The sequence below is a fragment of the Dermatophagoides pteronyssinus genome, unplaced genomic scaffold, assembly GCF_027571235.1.
Source record: "Dermatophagoides pteronyssinus isolate colony J.1.1.1.1 unplaced genomic scaffold, Derpt_VIB-CSIC_2022.12 sq0008, whole genome shotgun sequence".
NCBI classification, from domain to species: domain Eukaryota; kingdom Metazoa; phylum Arthropoda; class Arachnida; order Sarcoptiformes; family Pyroglyphidae; genus Dermatophagoides; species Dermatophagoides pteronyssinus.
In genome coordinates this window covers 1,172,992-1,191,928 of record NW_027461532.1, presented here as the reverse complement: position 1 = coordinate 1,191,928, position 18,937 = coordinate 1,172,992, and the positions used below count along the sequence as shown (strand labels likewise).

At 27.6% G+C, this 18,937-nt stretch overlaps 1 protein-coding gene across 3 annotated transcripts in view; it reads left to right on the top strand.

Moving 5' to 3' along the window:
- LOC113789052 (uncharacterized) overlaps positions 1 to 18,937 on the top strand; it is a 43,522-nt gene that overhangs the window by 9,045 nt on the left and 15,540 nt on the right. The window contains exons 3-11 of one of the 3 annotated variants that reach the window (XM_075821090.1): positions 3,473 to 3,973; positions 9,100 to 9,342; positions 12,889 to 13,155; positions 13,237 to 13,710; positions 13,788 to 13,856; positions 14,090 to 14,410; positions 14,649 to 14,708; positions 14,771 to 14,913; positions 15,365 to 15,524. In XM_075821090.1, the coding sequence (XP_075677205.1) occupies positions 3,473 to 3,973; positions 9,100 to 9,342; positions 12,889 to 13,155; positions 13,237 to 13,710; positions 13,788 to 13,856; positions 14,090 to 14,410; positions 14,649 to 14,708; positions 14,771 to 14,913; positions 15,365 to 15,524 (2,238 nt within the window). Of the gene's footprint in view, positions 1 to 3,472; positions 3,974 to 9,099; positions 9,343 to 12,537; positions 12,729 to 12,888; positions 13,156 to 13,236; positions 13,711 to 13,787; positions 13,857 to 14,089; positions 14,411 to 14,648; positions 14,709 to 14,770; positions 14,914 to 15,364; positions 15,525 to 18,937 lie in introns of those variants that run through there. The other 2 variants (XM_075821092.1, XM_075821091.1) reach the window with 2 other exon arrangements.

Genomic DNA, 18,937 nt, shown 5'->3' with positions numbered 1-18,937 from the left:
TGGATTGGTTATAATTTCATATTGAAATTCTGCTTGAAATTCCAAAGTGGTTCGATGTTTTGTAGTTTTCACCTTCCGAACACAAATAACCTTAATCTCTATGATAATTAACACCTTGTTTTCCACTCGTGTATTACATAATTATGATTTGAAAATCTTTTTTTTTTTTTTTTTTGTTTTTTTCGACTGGTATTTCAATCGTTCAAACATTTGAAAACTTTTTATCTTTTTTTTGGATTTTTGTACTTAAATGGTTGAAAGAAGAGATGATTGTGTCAACAAACTTTCAACAACAATGAATAAATTCTTTCCCAAAAAAAACTTTTTTTTTCTTCAAAAAGTAAAAATTCTTGACCAAGAATACATAGTTGCTGATTGAAGAATCTATTTTTCCATCTCCGTTCTGCATCTAGAATCTGCATTCGATTGATTTTTTTTTCAATTTTCTCAACAAAAAAATCTCAAAAATGGATTTTTCTTTTCCGAATAAAATCCCACTTTATATACATAATATGCATACAATTTTTTTTATTTGAACTTAAAAAGAGAGAAAGTGAGAGATTATATTTGGAAAATTGATTTTTTTTTCTTTGCAATTTCAATATTTATTTACAGAATAGAAAGAAGAAGAAGAAGAAAGTGAAAAGCAAGAAGATATTGCCACCAGGTCGTCACAATGCGATGATGGAAATCTTTTCAGAAATTTTTTTTACTGAAAAGATTTCCTAAAATTATGCTAATGATGATTATTTCTTATTCATCATTTCTAAATTCAAATTGCGATTAGATAAAATGAAAGAAAAAAAAACTTTTTAAGCTTCAATCGATCATTAACCAAAAAAAAACCATCAAGAATAATCTTAATTATCCAGACCAAAATGAATCTTTTTTCTTTTTGTTTGGTTTGTTGAAGATTTCAATTAATTAAAGACCAGAGTTTTAAGATTCTGGTCTTTAATTATTTCTATTCGGAACAAAAAAAAAACCAAACAAACAAATTTTGTAATCGCTATTCATCTCTGGAATACTTCTTGGTCACGAAATAATTATTTCATTCATTCATTTATTTATCGGTTTGTTTGTTTGATTTTTTTTCACTGATAACCATAGATAGACAGAAAGATAGAAAACCAAAGAAATATCGTGAGAAAGAGATTAATTTGAATGGGACAAGTTTCATTCACTTTTTTTTGTTCAGGGTTTTATTTCCGAGAAACTTTTCTTTTCACGACTTTCATAAAGATATTTTCTTTTTTCATTTGATTTTATGTAGCCAAAAAGAAAAAAAGATTCTTGTGAATGATGAATTAATGCACATCAGTTTCCTGACGAATGACGAATGATTTTCTCCTTGAAAATAAATGGAAATTGAAACCAAAAAGAAGTTTTTTTTTCTTCTCTCTTTGATGAAAAAAGTTTTCTTGGAAAATTTCCTGCTAAAACATTGACACACAAAGAAAGAAAGTCAGAACCAAAAGTTAACCATCCGCAACAGCAAAAGAAAAAATTGAAACAAACCACACACACACAAATGGATTTTCATGCCTGTGAAATAATCCAAAGTCCATTGCTTTGATGATGATGATGTGTTGTCGATGGTAGTTTCCATTCCCATTTTTGAAAAAAATAATTTAAAATTTTATTTGCAAAAAATCCAATCCAATGAGAAAATGAACATTGAAAATTTTTAAATTGAAACAAAATTTTGTAGGAAAGAAATGAACAATGTGTATGAAATTCTTCTTCTGTAAATATTCTTTACTTATCATTCTTTTTCTGGTAACATTCAATTCAGTATTTTTCGTTTTGTTGCAATTGGTTATCGGTTATTATTCATCATCAAAGTAGGATTCTTGTTATTTTTGTAAAAAAGAATTGCATATCGTAACAACAACAACAATCAAAAATAACGATACCGAGAAATTTGCTCGGGAATCAAACACAAACAGACGGATTATTATTATTTAGATTTTCATTTTTCACCCGTATTCGATGCTTATTATGTTTCGGTTTGGTATCAGGATTCCAGGATGTAACCCGTTGGAAAATTTGAAAAATTTGAAAAATAAAATTCATTCATTTCACTTAGCGGACAAACTTAACAATCACTTATGAATGAATCGGATCATTAGATTGAAAATTTCATCGATTTTCTTAATTCAAAAAAAGAATGAAAAATTTGTCTTCTGGCCTTATTCGATGATAACGATAAGATATGATGATGATGATCATCATCATCATTATATAACAATGAAAAAAAAATGAAAAACATTCCGTTCACATAATGATGCATTTCTTGTTGCTTTTGCTGTTGTTGTTAAGGCAAAGAATCCTTTGTTGCTTTTCAATAAAAATTCTTGAATTTTTCGTTTTTCCCATGTGGAATTTAGAATTTCCATTCGCTCAACAACAAAAACAAAAATTATCTTTGTTTGAAAGAAAAAACATATCATGTTTTTTTTTCTTTGCTGTATGATTTTGGCAAAATATAAAATTTCAATCCTTTTTTTTTGCTACAAAAAAAAGTTTTTAAATTCATTAAGTTATTGTTGTTATGAATTCCCACGAACAAGAAGAAAAAAAATTCTGAAATCATTTCAATCCAAAATTTTCAAATGAAATTCTATATCCAGACATAAAACACAAACATTCAATTGTCAAGTTTTTTTTTGGTTTGGTTTGATAAAATAAAAATGAATAACTAAGAAACTTTTCATAAAGAATTTCATCATCATCATCATAGTTATTCTATAAGAATGAGAAAATTTCCCAGGAAAAAATTCCATGATATCATTATTATGGAAACTTTTTCTTTTTTCACTTGATTATGCTATCTCTCATCGTTGATGACATTATGATTCATTTCTGATTTATTCATTCGTTCATTCATTCGATTAATGATAATGATGATCTTTGATTCGAAGATCATTAAGGTATCGTTTCATTTTTTTTCGCTCTCTTCTGGCCCTTTCATTGATAAAACATAACATCAATCGATTCGAATATGAATGTGATAACCATAAATGAAAATGATTGAAAAATCCAGATTCAGATTTGCCAGAATTTTAATGAATGAATTTTCCGGAACAAGGAATCTTTCTACCTTTTTTTTGTTGTTGTTGATTATCATTTCCAAAATATATGAAGAATATTTCCCGAAAAGATTTCTCAAAAAATGAAAAAAATAGATAAGAAATTGGTCTATATTGGTGTGTTTGTGTATGAATAGAATTTGCATAACATTACAGGAGAATAGATATTCAGGTCGAGAAGTGAAACAAAATTTCGCAAAGTAAATTCAAAGTCTGAAAAAAACAACAAAAAACAAGGAAATCAAATTTGAAATCGATGATGATCAGATCCAAATATAATTTGATTGTTTTACACAAGAAAATTTTTACAAAAAAAAATTTGAATTTAAAATTGAAATAAACTCAATTTCTGTTTGTTTGTTTTTGGATATTTTCAACAGGAAATTGGCTTTATTGGTTACAATTATGTTCTGTGATATACAATATGGTTGGTTTTAGATGGCTAATACCATCATCATTTGATCGAAAATTTATTTCATCATCAATTTTATCATTATTCATCATCATTATCATTATAACCGAATCGACAACAACAAAATCAATGGCCAATACAACAACAACAACATTGATGATGCCACAATCAGCTGAAGCATTAATATCATCATCATCATCATCATCATCATCAAGTTCAGCATTATATAATTCAATGAAAAAATATTCAACAAATATCAAACAACAACAACAACAACAACAACAGGAACAACAACAACAATCACATCAACAACAACAACAAAAAGAATCAATAATTGATCATTATTTTCGAATAAAACCAAACGATATTTATGTAATTGAAGGTGATAGTACTGAATTAAAGTGCCAAATTAATCCTGATATTGATAATTATGGTCCTGTACAATGGTCAAAAGATGGTTTTTTATTGGGTAAGTTTTTTCTTTCTTTTTCTTTATGGTTGCTTTTAAATTGATTTAGATGATCGAACCAATGATACTGATGACTACAAATAAGAATTTTATACAAACGTCATCATTATCCATTATCATCATCATCATCATCATAATTAACATGAATTTCGCTTTTGTTTCTGGATCGTTTATCTTTTTGTTTTTTGTTTTGTTGTTTTATGTTGGATGCGGTTTTTTTCTCTTTCACTCTCTCTCTCATCAAATTGATGATGATGATTAAAAGAATGGAAAATACAATGTTCGCAGCAAACACAAACAAAACCAAAAAAACCAAACGCCTTATCACCCACCATACACACATTTTCATTTATTTAATGTAAAATGAAACTTTTATTTCGCTGTTGTCTTTTTGGCTTTTCATTCATTCATTCATTCGTATTTTTTGTGTCCGGGTTTTCTAATTGTGTATGAATCCTTCCCATACACCCACTAACCAACCGAACAAACAAACAAAACAAGCAAAAATAGTATTAATTTTCACAATGAAAATAATGGCAATCATCATCATCATCATCAATGGAATTGGATGTTGATTCATTCATTCACATTTTATTCATTCACATTTCAAAGATGATGATTGTAATCGACACACACACACAATCGTTTATGTTGTTTGGTTGTTGTTAATGTTGTTGTTTGGCTCGAAAAAAAAACGTTATTTTTTATTGTGTTTCGTAATTCGTAACTATCGCATATCGATTATCAATGTTTTTCGATTTTTTTTTCTGCCTGTTTGGTTATTGGTATAATGATGATCATAATTGGATAAATTTTTAGCAATTTCTTTCGTTTTGTTTGGCGCTCATTACATATCGAATGAATTTTCTGATATTCGTTTTTTTCCTTTTCTTATTCCTAACATTTTGTTGTTGTTGTTGTTATTTTGTTACCGATTTTTTTCAGCATTACATATATCGATCATATTGATCAAATAAACGTTGTTGTTGTTGTTGTTTTCTTTTTGGAATTGAAAATCAATTTCCATTGCTAATGATCATGATGATGGTGAATAACTCGAATTCACTTTCAATGTTTTTCGCTGCTGTTTGCTCAATGTTCATATTTACAACCATTGTAATTCAACAACAACAACAACAATCATTAACATCATATTAACATCACATTATTCTCAAAATTTTTAATTACATTTTTCTTTTTCGGTCGGTGCAACCGGAATTTCATTTGTAATTTTTTCAATTCCAAACAACAAAAAATGGTCATTTTTGTAGGAAATTTTGAAATTATCATTGATGATGTCAGGCTATATCCGTTTCATTATTGTTTTTTTATATAATTTTTTTGAATTGAATTGGTATAATTTTTAATTCTGGAGAGAAACATTTCCGGGAAAAACATTGTCGGGGAATTTTTTTCCTTAAAATATTTCTTCATCCCCTCCTACCAACGCCACAACTAATGTTCATTGATTTAATTAGTATGATAATTATTATAATGATGTTAATAATGATAATGATTGTGGTCATTTTTTTTGTTTCGGTTATTATTCTGATGATAATGGTCATTATCATTATAATGAATAATGAGATACATTAAAAAAAATGAATTTCATCAACCAGAAACCAGAAAACAAAAACCCGAAAAAACTTTACGAATAGCTCATTATTAATCATACATTTAGGGTAATTTTTTCCGGCTTGCTTCGGTTTTGAATCTTTCGCTTTTTCCCGGATGACCAGAATAACCAATTTTTTAAAAACCGCGTTTTCTCAATCGAGTTTCCGCAATGATCTTTGGAAATCATTCAAATTAATTCATCTTTTAAAGTCAAGTTCAAGATCTTTTTACCCTATTTTCTGGGTTTCATGATCATCATCGTTTTCATAGAAAATTCCAAATTTATTCAAATTATTCAAATCAAAATTCAAACAAAAAGAAAAAAAAGTGAAAAAGGTATCTTTATTTAATAGTAAAAACACTGTCAATGAAATAATTGATTCATGAATAATTGAAAAGACGAAATAAAACTCACGTTTGATCACGTGAATTTCATATCTGACTGCAAAAAAAAATAAATCCCAAAACCCGATTCTGTTTCATTTGTTTTGTTTTTTTGGTTTTTTACGTACGTCTTTTTCATCATTATCATCATTAATCACTGGACTTTTTTTTTGGTTGTTGCTGTCGCTGCTGCTGTTTCATACGGAATCGACAATCCAATTTGTCGTCGTCGTCGTTGTCAAGATCTTCTTCAATGTCGTTGTTTTTGTTGTTGTTGTTGTTTCGAAAACATTATCTTCTCTCTTACTCTTTCTTTTGTTTCTCTTTTAGTTTTTTTTTCTGGTTTTACGATTCTTTCGAATCTGCGCTGTTTTACGCGATTCTTTCGAATCGTTTTTTTTATACTTATCATCGATTATTATGTGATTTGAATATATAAATAATTTTTTTCTCTCTCTCTCCTAGCTATTACTACTTTTGCAAATTCCGGTTCTGGTGATCCAGAATCATCATATTATTACTGAAAGGAAAGAAAAAAAAACTAAATACAAACAGTTCATGTTTATGTTACGGTCATCATCATCATGATTATCATCAATCAATTATGCATATGAGAGAGAAAAAAAAGAAACGAAATGTTTTATAACTAATCGAAACGCCCACCACTACCACCAAAAAAAACCCTACTACCACTATTATTACCATATTTGACCTACAAATGTAAACATAGTTTCAAAATTTTTTTTCATTATCATTATTCCCTTTAGCATACGGAATTTTTTTTTCTTCGGCAAAATCATTTTTCCTGTTGTTCCATCTCTCTCTCTCACTCCATTTTAATTTTTTTTTTTTTTTGATGCGGCGCATATTTGAATAACATCATTTTTTTCGGGTATTCCATTTCTCTCTCTCTCTCTCTCTCGGTGACAATGATTTATGTATTTTTGCTTGAATTTTTTTTCACTACTGATTCTTTTTTACTTTTTGGAAAATTTCTCTCGGTTGCCTTATTCTCAATTAATGTTTTGGAATATATTTTCTTCGGGTTTCTTTTTTGGATTTCTCTCTATCTCTCTTTGGAAAGAAATTAAAAATGCACTTTTTAGTCACTGTGACTTTGCTTTGCTTTTTTTTCTCAATTCTTATCCGAAAATATATTCAAATTACCCATGCAGTTTTTTTTCGAAGAAAAAAAAAGTTTTCACGAAACACGTCATCTATGAAACAATGTTAAAACCAAAAAAAAAAAAAAATTATTCAAATTATCATTTTGAAAAATTCTTGAACATTTTCTATTTGAAAATTCATTTTCTTCGATTCTTTTCTTGGTTCATCGTTCCAACCATAATAATAATTTTCATCAAAACCAAAATGAAAACTATTGAATATAAAAACCGAAATCAGTCAGAAAACCCGAAACCAAAATCAAATAAACAAACAAACAAACAAACTTTAATCTCTTTCGAAGCTTAAAATGATTTATGGATGCTGTGTGTATGCGATTTCGTAAAAAAAACTGAAAACATTATTTTTTTGAGGTTTATAATTCACCGGGCGTTCAAACTTACCGCAGACACACATGGATCATTTATGGATTAATTTTTACACCGAATGCATTAAGATTTTTCTTTTTATTTTTTTTCTCTGGTTTTCCTTTTGGATTTTCGTTTCAGAATAGCCAATGAGAGTAGAAATACCTCAAGTTTTTTTATATATCTCTCTTGCGATTTAATTGAAATGAAAAATGAAAATTTTATTCAGTTTTGCAATCAGACAAACACACACACACATTCATACCGTACACTTTCCCGGAGATTTACCCGGAATAAAAATTTTCAGAAAGTTTTTTTTTCGAAAAAAAAACAAAAATTAAAAGGATTTTTTCTTTTTCTTTTTCTTTGATGAATTTAACCCAAATAATGTAATGATATTTTTATTTCTTTTTTCCGTTTTGTTTCGTTTTTTTGCATTTACTTAATGAAGAAAAATTTTAAAAGTAAACTTTGTAACATTTTTGTTCAGTTGATTCAGTTAGTTGATTCAGTTTGTTTGTTTGTTTCTCATTTATTATAACCACCACCGACATCATCAGTTTCATTTCAGAAATTATTGTTGATATGCTCCAAGGAATTACGGAATATCCAGCCAGAAAAAAAAGCCAACCAAAAAAGAGAGAATATTCATAGAAAATGATTTTTGCAATTCACCAAAATACCAAAGAATATTCCTGTGATGATGATGATGATGATGATCATTTTTTTCATTACACAAGAAAAAAATTCTTGGAAATTTTTTTTTTATTAAAAAATTTATTTTCATTCAATAACAATATGTTATTGTCGTTGGTTTTGTTGTTACAATGAAAATAATAATATCTATTAATTTGTTTATATGCGTAGGCGGTTTTTCAGTTTTTTATTTCCGGAAAATTTCTCCAAAAAACCACCACACTATTCTTTCTATCACACACAAACAAAATGCATTTTTTTCATTTGAAATTCTCCCATTTCATTTTTTTCATTTCAATAAAGATTATTTGGATATTGGACAATGGATGATGAAATTTCAACAAAAAAGTTTCAAATTCTTTTCAACAGAAAAAAAACATAATCAAATAGAAATTTCTGTATGAAAAAAAACATTCTTTTTTGTTTGTTTGAAAATTTGAATGAAAAGAGATCCAAAAATAAAAAATCGATCGATCGATTCAACCATATCGATCGGAATAGAAAGATAGTTATTTGTTTGTTTGTTTGTTACTGTGTGGGTTTTCGATGATTATTATAATCATATTTCAGTATTGAGTGAGAGAAAAGAGCGAAAATAATATTCATTCATTGTATTTTCAGTGAAAAAAAAGTAAGGTAGGTATTTTACAAAATTTCAACAAAATTCCACCAAAAATAATATGAATGGACATTTTTTGCAATTTTCAGTTTGTTTCCGTATACATTTGGTCTACATGCACATTACATAAACACACACATCAGACTAACAGAATATTCACGACTTTTTGTTCAATGTAGATGATCACTATAATCATCAATTTAATGATCTTGTTTTTTATTCTTGTTTTTTTTCAAATTTTTCAAAATTTTTTTTGTATTTTTTTCTTTACTTCATAGGTTATGAAGCAATAATACCCGGTCATGATCGTTATATAATGTTAGTAAATCAAACACAACGAACATATAATCTACATATACAAAATGTACAATTAGAAGATGAAGCTGAATTTGAATGTCAAACGACAAGTGCCTCATCATTATCATCATCAACAATGATGATGATGACCGATCATCATCAACAACAACAACAACAACAGAATAAACAACCAATTCGTGCTTCAGCCAAACTACATCTTATCAGTAAGTTTGATTCTTTGAATTTCTTTTTTTTCAAATGTTGATAAAAATATTCTGGGCGTGATTGAAATATTTTAAAAAAGTTCCTGAACTTTTTTTTTTCTTTGTTTACGGGAAATTTTCTTTATTTGCTCACCGCTGCTTTTTTTCCGCTGGTCGGAGATTTCTTCTTCTTCTTCTTTTTTTTTCAAACATTGAACCGAAACCAAACAAAAAAAACCAACCAACTTTAATTGTTGTGTAAATAAATACAAATTTGTTTTTCTCTTGCAAATATTGAGTATACAGAAAATATCTTGACATTTTTTCTTTCCACTATCAAAAGAGAGAAAGTGAGAAAAAAATAAATAAAACAGATCATTCTACTCGGAAATATTCCCGAAATATATATATTTTTTTGTTGCTGGGATATTTATATCCGGCGGTATATTTCTTCTTATCATCATCATCAAATAATATTTATTCAAATGTCCAATATTTACTTTTTTGTTTGACTATTTTGACTTTATTCGAAATGATCAAGTCGAAATAGTTTGAAAAAGATAGTGATGATGAAAAAAAAATGACATAATGATGCTCAATAAACACATCAACATAGTGAAAAAAAATTGATTTCAATTTTTCAATTTTTCAATTTTTTGTTTTGTTTTGTCGAGAATTCTTTGAAGAATCGTTTTTTTGTTTTGTTTTGTTTCTTCACTTCACACACACACTTTGCTTTGAAGAGATTTTTTTTCTTCATTTTTCGTCGATTCTCAATTTGATCGTTTCGTTTTCATTCTTCTGGGTCATCTCTTTTTTTTTGTTATTTCAAAAAAAAATCTACCAAAGTTCCTTATTTTTTTGCCCATCGTCATCGATTTCTTTTGGGTTTATTTGTTCTGTTCAGTTGTGTGTTCATTCAATATCTTTGCATTATCATCACAAAATGGTGGTGGTGGTGGTGATGGTGGTAGCATCAGATCCTTTGGACCGGAAAAAATAGACTTTTTTTCTTTCTTCTCTCTCTCTCTCTCTCTCTCTCTCTCTCTCTCTTGACCAGAGAATAAAAAAAGATTCTCTCTTTGGTTTGTTGTGTGATGTTGATGTTTATTGCAGTGTGAATGAGTAGTTAGAAAAAGAAATTGTATATTCGGTATATAATTGAGTTTCCGTTGTTGTTTTATTTACGCCCGTTTATTTTCATCCATCTTCATCCATCTTGGGTGGAAATAGAATTCGAATTCGAATTCTCATTTTTCATTTTTCGTCTATGTCAATTTATTGAAATTTTTTTGTTTTCCATTCTTTTTTCGCTTTCTTCAATCAAATAATCATCCAAATCATAATTTGATCAAAATTCAATTTTCACAACAACAACGACCATCACCACAAAAATCAATGAGAGAGAGAGAGAAAAAAAATGTTAATCATTCGAAACGAATGAAATCAACGCCCAAAATGAAAAACAAAAACAAAACAATGATTTTGTGATGAACATGATACCGAATCAAAGAGAGAAAAAAAAATCCTTGTGACATCTGAAAATGGATGTTTGAAAAGAATTCAAAAAAAAGCCTAAAACAATTTCTTTGGCCATTTATCATTTGCAAAAGAATTTTGTTTCATCTTTTTTTTTTTTTGCCCTCTCGTTTGCTTATTGTATTCCGAAAAGAATTTATTCGAATCATTTTCTTATTCTTTTGGTTATGTCATCTTATGTCATCATCATCATCATCATCGAAGAAAACAATTGCAAGAATTGTACACATATAAAATGAATTTGTTTTTGCAAAATTCTTATTAACAACAACAACAAAAACAATCGAAAAAAAAATGTTTCATCATAAAATAATATAATTACAAAAACAAAAAGAGCAAGCGAGCAAGAAAGAAAAAGAATCATTTTGAAACCAAAATAACATTTGTTGTTGTCGTCATTGTTGTTGTTGTTGATGATGATGATGATGATGTTGTCATTATTATTATACAATTGTGAATAATAATAATAATAAAAATTACGCATGCCATTCAAACTTATTCCAAAAGATTCAACAAAATCTTTCGAAGCAATTCTCCCAAATATATCAAGGAAACCAAGTTTTTTTTGTTTGTTTCATTAATTTATTCGATGATCTGATCTACATCATACTACTACTGCTACTGATTTGATTTGAATTTCAAAATAATGATCTTCAACAAAACAGAACCAAAAAAAAGTGATTAAAACAACATTGCATTAGCATAAATCTTGAATCGATTATAATGATGATGTGATTTTTGTTATTTGGATTCTTAGTTTTTCTCCTTCTTTTCTTCAGTGATTTTTTCGCTGTTTATCTATTCATTTCCGTTTTTTTTTGTTTTGTTTTGTTTTGAGCAACGAATGTCGAAATTGAAATTAAGAATATTACCCACCACTGTGTAAATGAATTGAATGAAAGAAGAGGGGGATGACAAGAAGAAGAAGAAACATTTACTGCATCATTGTTTTTTTTGGTGGCTGATGAGTTGCAAATTTTTTTTTCTTGCATTGAATTTTATGATTTAACGGAAACAAAAATTGTGTATGGAATTCAAGCGAAAAAAAATATATTCTATGAAAGAATCGTATAAATAATTTTCGTTTTTTTTTTTGGAAACAACAACCAAAGAAAGTCGAAAAAAATCGAAATATTTACAACAACAAATGATGATGATGATGATGATGAAACGATGAAGATGTAAAACAACAACAACAAAATTTCAATCAGAAAACAGCAAACCATTATTATCATCGACAACTGTTGTTGTTGTTATTATTATTTTAGTCAAAAAGTTTGTTTTTTTTTTTTGATTGAAAAACAGAATAATAAATTCTTTGTTCGATGCCGCAATACAGAATCAGAATCTAAAAAAGAATAAGCCGAAAAAACATATGTTACTTGTTGTTTTTGTTGTTGTTGTAATTTTTTATTATTTCAAAGAATAATTTGTACTTTCACTTATACTCAGTTTAGTTGAATTTATCCAACGAATAAATCCAGAATTTATATGATGCTTTCACTTTTCCTCGGCTAATATTCGATTTTTCTTCTTCTTCTTCTTCATTTTCTCAGCATCTAAAATAAACGGGAAAAATGAAGTGAAACAAATAAATAAATAAATAAAATGAAGAAAACAAAAAACAAAAAACAAAAAAACAAAAAAAATAATGAATGAAATCAAATCAAATGAGTCGAACGGTTGTTGTTGTTGTTGTTTTGGGTATACCCCAAAACAACAATATGTTGTTGTGTAAAAAAAAAGAACAACAACAACAACAAGAAGGAAATAAAACTTTTTTTCCCATTATAACCATTTGGTATAGCAACAAATTTTTTTAATTATAAAATTATATAATGATTTATAAATGTGTTGGTTGTTTGTTTGTATGTTTGTTGTTCCAAATATCGATTGTATCGAATGTATTTCGAACGTTTTGGAAATTATATTTTCCGCTCAATTCTTTTTCGAATCATAAATAACTTTTCATTAATCTTGATTCTTTTTCTTTCTTTTCTTTTTTATTTGTTGAAATTGAAAAAACAGTACCACCAAAAGTGATATATATAAATTCTACACGTTCATTTGACAATCCAAATCATGATTCAACATCAGCATTTCGTCCATCATCATCATTAAATATTACGTCCAATAATCAAAATAACCCTTCACCATCATCATCATCATCATCATCATCAATGTTTATGATTGATGCATATGAAGGTGAAAAGATAATAATCGTTTGTACAGTACCATATGCAAAACCACCACCAAGATTAAAATGGTATCGTAAAAATATTGAATTATTACCGGGTAAGTTTTCAAACTTTTTATTTTATTTTGTTTGTTTTTTAATTTAAAATTTTCTTAATTTGTTGCTTAAAAAATGATTAGAAGCGGCCAAAACAACTGTAACAAAAACTTTATTATCAAATCGTCATACAATGTATTCGATTGAATCGAATCTAATTCTGTATCCAAAAATTGATGAAGAATATCGTTGCCAAGCTGAACATCCAGGCCTTTCAAAACCATTACGTGCAATGGCAATGATAAATATTTATCGACAACCATCCCCACCTGTGATAGATGGCTATAAAAATGGTGATATTATAAATTATCAGGAAAAATTAACATTAAAGTGCACTTCAATTAATGGTTATCCACCACCGACAATCATTTGGTATCGTAATGGTGTTGAAATTGATCGTCAATCAACAATTATACAACAAAATGGTCGTCATGAAGTATACAATACATTAACAATTATTGTTGATCATAATGATAATCAAGCACAATATACATGTCAAGTGATGAATAGTTTAACAACTATACCATTACAGGAAACGATTACATTGAATGTTTTTTGTAAGTTTTATTTTTCAAAAAAAAAGAGAAAGAAAAAATAATTTTTTTCAAACAATGTTTCACCCACACATCAATAGTATTTCCAACAAAAATTCATATCGATGGTCCAACCGAGGTATTATTATCGGATGATAATGATTCACAAGGTTTGTCATGTTGCATGCTATTTCAACCCCTTTTTTGCTGTTAAATTTGAAGAAACTTAACGTTTTTCTATTTTTTTTATGTCAAAAAATATTTATTATCGGATTATTCAAATTGATTACATGTTTCTGGTTGATTGGATCAATCTTCTTTTTGTTGTCTGAAAAATGATCCGAACTATTGTAAAAACGGGCCTAAATCATCGATCATTGAAATAACAAAAAAAAATACATAGGAGTACCAATTACATTGGAATGTAATGCACATCCTGCATCACATCAACCGAATGAATCAAAAATTCGTTGGCTTATCGATGGTAAAGATGTTGAATTTAATGATAATAATAATCATAATCATCATCAACAACAACAACGACAACAATATCGTAATAATCAACGATCATCATCATCATCAATGATCAACAATGATGATGATGGTAATAATAATAATTTTGTTCAAATAATCAAACATGATCAACAAAGCTGGACATTACGATCAAATTTAACATTTGTGATAAAAAATAAAGAGCCTAATATTCGAAATATTGCCTGTATTGGTAAGTATCATTGAATCATGATGATGATGATGATGATCGATTTAAATTTAAATTACATTTTTGAACAACTTTTTTTCCCACTTTTGTTTCTGCATTTTTTTTTGTTGTTGAAAAAATTCAAAAATTGATCTATCGATCCGAAACAACACTACCATGTCATCATCATCATCATCATCTGGGATGTAATTTTATCATTCGATTTTTTTATTTCTGGACCGAAAAAAAACAAAATCCATAGCCTATTCAACGAATGGAAAATTTGAAACATTATCCACAACACACCAGATTAATGTGATTTGTAAGTCAATGAAATGAATCATTATTTTATAACAAAAAATAACATCTCTCAAAATTTTGAAGATCCACCCGAAATGCCTATCTTACTTGGTGTTGAAAATAATCGTGCAACCGTTTTTGTTGGTGAAATTTTCAAATGTAAATGTGTTTGTTATGGTGGTAATCCACGTGCTAATCTAATCTGGCTTAATCAAAATGATCGTGAGGTATATGATATGATTTATTTATTACAAAATTGGATACCGAACCCGAACCACCAACACATATAGAAAATAAAATCCAGAAAATACACATGGGAAAATTTATTACGAAATTCAATTTCAAACCTGAAAAAGAAAAGAAAAATTCCCCGTTTACCAAGAAAAAAAAGAAGAAAAATTGAAAACAAATTGACAAATGATCTATGTTAGCTAACCAGAAAAAAACAACTTTGTTGTTTTCCTTGAATGGCCCAGAATATTCTTTCTATGTTTTTTGTTTTTGTTTTTGTTACTATTCTTAACTCAAAGCTTATTTTGTTTTGTGTGGGGAAAAAAATAAATTTATTTTTTTTTACATTCCTGTTTTACTAATTTCTATGGCTTATCCAATTTTCTTTCGTTTGCTTATTTGCTTTTCCATCATTTCCCGAAACAAAATATTTATAATAAAAAAAAGATATCCGCTTTATCAACAACAACCGGTACTGGTATTAGTAGTGAATTAGTATTACGTCCAACTGCCAATGATCATGGTCAAATATTTCGTTGTCACGTTATACATCCTACGTTGTTGTTAAAAAAACCATTGGAAGTTTTCTTTACGCTTCATGTAATATGTAAGTTTTTTTCATTTCATATATTTATATATTTATTTTCTTGTTTTTCTTGTTTTTTTGGGAAAAAATGTCTTTTTTTCCTGTTCAATATCTAAAGAATTTCTTCTTGTTTACTATCTAACTATCTAACTAACTATCTATCTATCTATCTGATACATATAATCATATGAGATTCACATCTATCCAATCTTTCTATCTATCCATCTAATTTTCGTTCATGGATTTTTTTTTATATTTATATTTATACGATTCTATGATGATAATGGTAATGATAATGATAATAATAGTGAATAGGGAATCACCAAAAGATAGAAAAAAATGCGCTCCAATTGCCAATTTGATTCTGGCTTTGAATTCTGATTCTGTTTTTTCTTTTTTTCTTTTCCATTCATTTATTCTTTGTATTTTTTTTTTTTTTTGGCTGTTTCTATATGTGCACTGGTATTTATCTTTTTTTCTTCTTCTTGTTTTGCTTTTCGGTTGATGGGGAGAAAAGGGTTTTGCAAAAGTGATTTTCATTGAATTTTTTTTTTCTCTTGTTCGGTTTTTCAATATATCCATTTTCATGAATGTTTTAAATTTTTCTTTCTGTGATGAGAAACATGATTTTGTTTTTTGTTTTTTCTCTATTTCCATTCATTAAATACGCAACCAGTCAATCGTGTAACATTGTATTAAACAATAGATAGATAGAAAAATAATGCAATAGTAATCTAAAATCTAGATTGTTTACAACATTCAAATAAAAATGATAATGATAATGATAGAAAAACAACAACAAGAATCAGTTAAAAGAATGAGAATTTAATTGCATTTTTTGTTTTTGTTTTGTTTTTTTTCAAAGTCAATTAGTTTTCCTATAGTTTTTTCATTCAGAAATGGAAATAAAAATCATTCCGGAAACGTGTGTTACTCATTTGACCTTACAACCAAAAGTTTACAGATTCCCTGTAGCATTTATGGTGTATTTCGTAAGAGAAAATTTCCGGAAATTTTTTCTTTGAAAATAATAAAAAAGACAGAATTTATTTTCTTCTGGCTTTTCTCGTAAATGAATGTCAACAATTTTTTTTCTATTTTATGTTTTTCAAACAAGAAAAAACATAAATTCTTCTGCCAAATTCCTGTATCAATGATGTACAATTAGATGATTAAAAACTTTGGTATTTCATTAAAAGTTTGTTCTTTTCAATTATATTTGTAAACAGTATATTAATATGAAATTATAATTTTTTTCTCTCTTTTCTTTTTTTTTCAAGTAAACACAAATGCCATCTTGTTGGCAGTGTGTTAATTTAATAAAATTATTATTATTATTAAAAGTTTGTTTTTTCCAATCCATCCGTCCACTCACCCCCCTTTGAAAACAAACTAAAAATTAATTTTATTTCTCCACAACCCCCACTGAAAACAAAAGTTTTTCCAATTCCGGTTCTTGTTTTATTTTTGTTTTCAAATTTAACAATTTTAAAAATCAAGTATGTAATTTCCTCTATCTGTGTGTGTGTGTGTGTGTGTGTTTCTCTTCGACATTTGTAATTTCCTTTTTCCATTTTTTTCGAAAAGATTATAAAAATCTTTATAAAATTTCAAATTCAATAACATTTTTATTATTATTATTATCCAATAATTCACTTGGCCTAATTGTTGTAACATTGAATGTTTCATTCGTTTATGACAATATTTTATGACATTATGTTTCTGCGTTTTTTTTATCAAATGATACTAAATTACATTGAATGATTTAACTGATCGATTATTATTATTATTGGCTTTGCTGGATTATATTTATAAAAACAACCAAAATAAATTTAAAATTATAACCAGAATCCCTGGGAAAAAACACATAAAATCCTAATCTTGTCCAATCAATTCATTACCACCCATTTATACTTGTGTTTCTCTTGTTTTATCGTGTGTATGGGTGAGAATTTTTTTTTAACAAAATGACATGATTACATCACGTTTTTTACTTTTTTTTTGTCATTTTGTTTGGTCAAAACATTCTGTAAAAACGAAATTCCTCACTAGAATCTCGATGAGAATCCCGAATCCGTTATGTTTCACACATTCTTTCTATTCTATAATTTTCCCGGTTCTTTCATTCGGTTGTTTTCATAACTTTCTTCAAAACATTTTTTTTCGTTTTTGTTCTGGAAAAACAAAGGAAATAAATGTTTCAATTGTTTTCCATCACTGTTACTGTTGTTACATTTTGTCTGATTGATTTTTGGCGACAGTAGAGAAGAACAAGATTCCGTAGAAATATTATGGAGGAAAAAAATTGATAATAATAAATTGAAACAAAAAACAAATTTTGTCATTATAATTACAAATAGAATGAATTTTCCAAAGAATCAAACTTTGAAAAAAAAACAAAAACCTTATAAAAAAAATATTTTCAAACAAAATAAATAGACACGTTTACATTTCAGAAACGACAAATTTCCCGGTAAAATAATAAAAATAGATTTTGAATTGTATTTTTTTCTTCAATTTCTTCCCGGAAAATTTTCCGTCCAATTTTTTTCGGTTATTGTTTTTTTCCTTTTTGCCCATAAAAATTCTTTCAATTCTTTTTTTCATCGGGTTACATCTAATAGCTTCAAGGCATTTCGAAAAATATTAGAAATTTTACTTTTTGTCGCCGCTTTCTTCGTCGATATTAGTCGATAATAATCGATTTTGATCAAAGTAAAATTCTGTTCACATCCAATGAACCATGATGATAAGGATCAGGAAATGAATAAAAAACTTCCAATCTTAGATCGTTGCGTAGCGATAACAGAAAAAAATATATTCGCAAAATCAGAAATCAATCTTGATATTTTCGATTCGGCAAATGTCTATTTTTGACCTATTTTTTCTTGTTGTTGCTGTTGAAATGATGAAAAAAAATCTGTCAAATTTTTTTTCAAAAAAACAAACAAATTTAATTGACTTTTCTGTTTCGTTGAATGTTCCAAATACATCACTCTATTCTATGTGTGTTTGGTTGACCACAACAACTACAACCGAAACTAGAAAAAAGTCAAAAAAATCATCGAATTCTTTGGTTCAATGAAGAAACAACAACAACAACCAAAAAACTCAATATATATTTGTCTTTGTAATTTGGCCATCATCAACTCATAATCATCATCATCATCATCATCATCAATCTTTGTGATGAACCAAAAAATGAAAATATTTTCATTTCAATCATTTAAGAAAAATGTTTTTCATTTTTTCGGTTCTTCGGTGGTTATCGCTTCAAAGATCACAGACACACACTTGGATTCTCTCGTCTTTTCTTCTTCACATTGGAAAATACACGCTATTTACTCATTACATGTCGATGATGATGATGATGATGATATTAAATGGGGCAGAAAATGAAAAAAAAAAAACAGAAAACAAAACAGAAAACATCC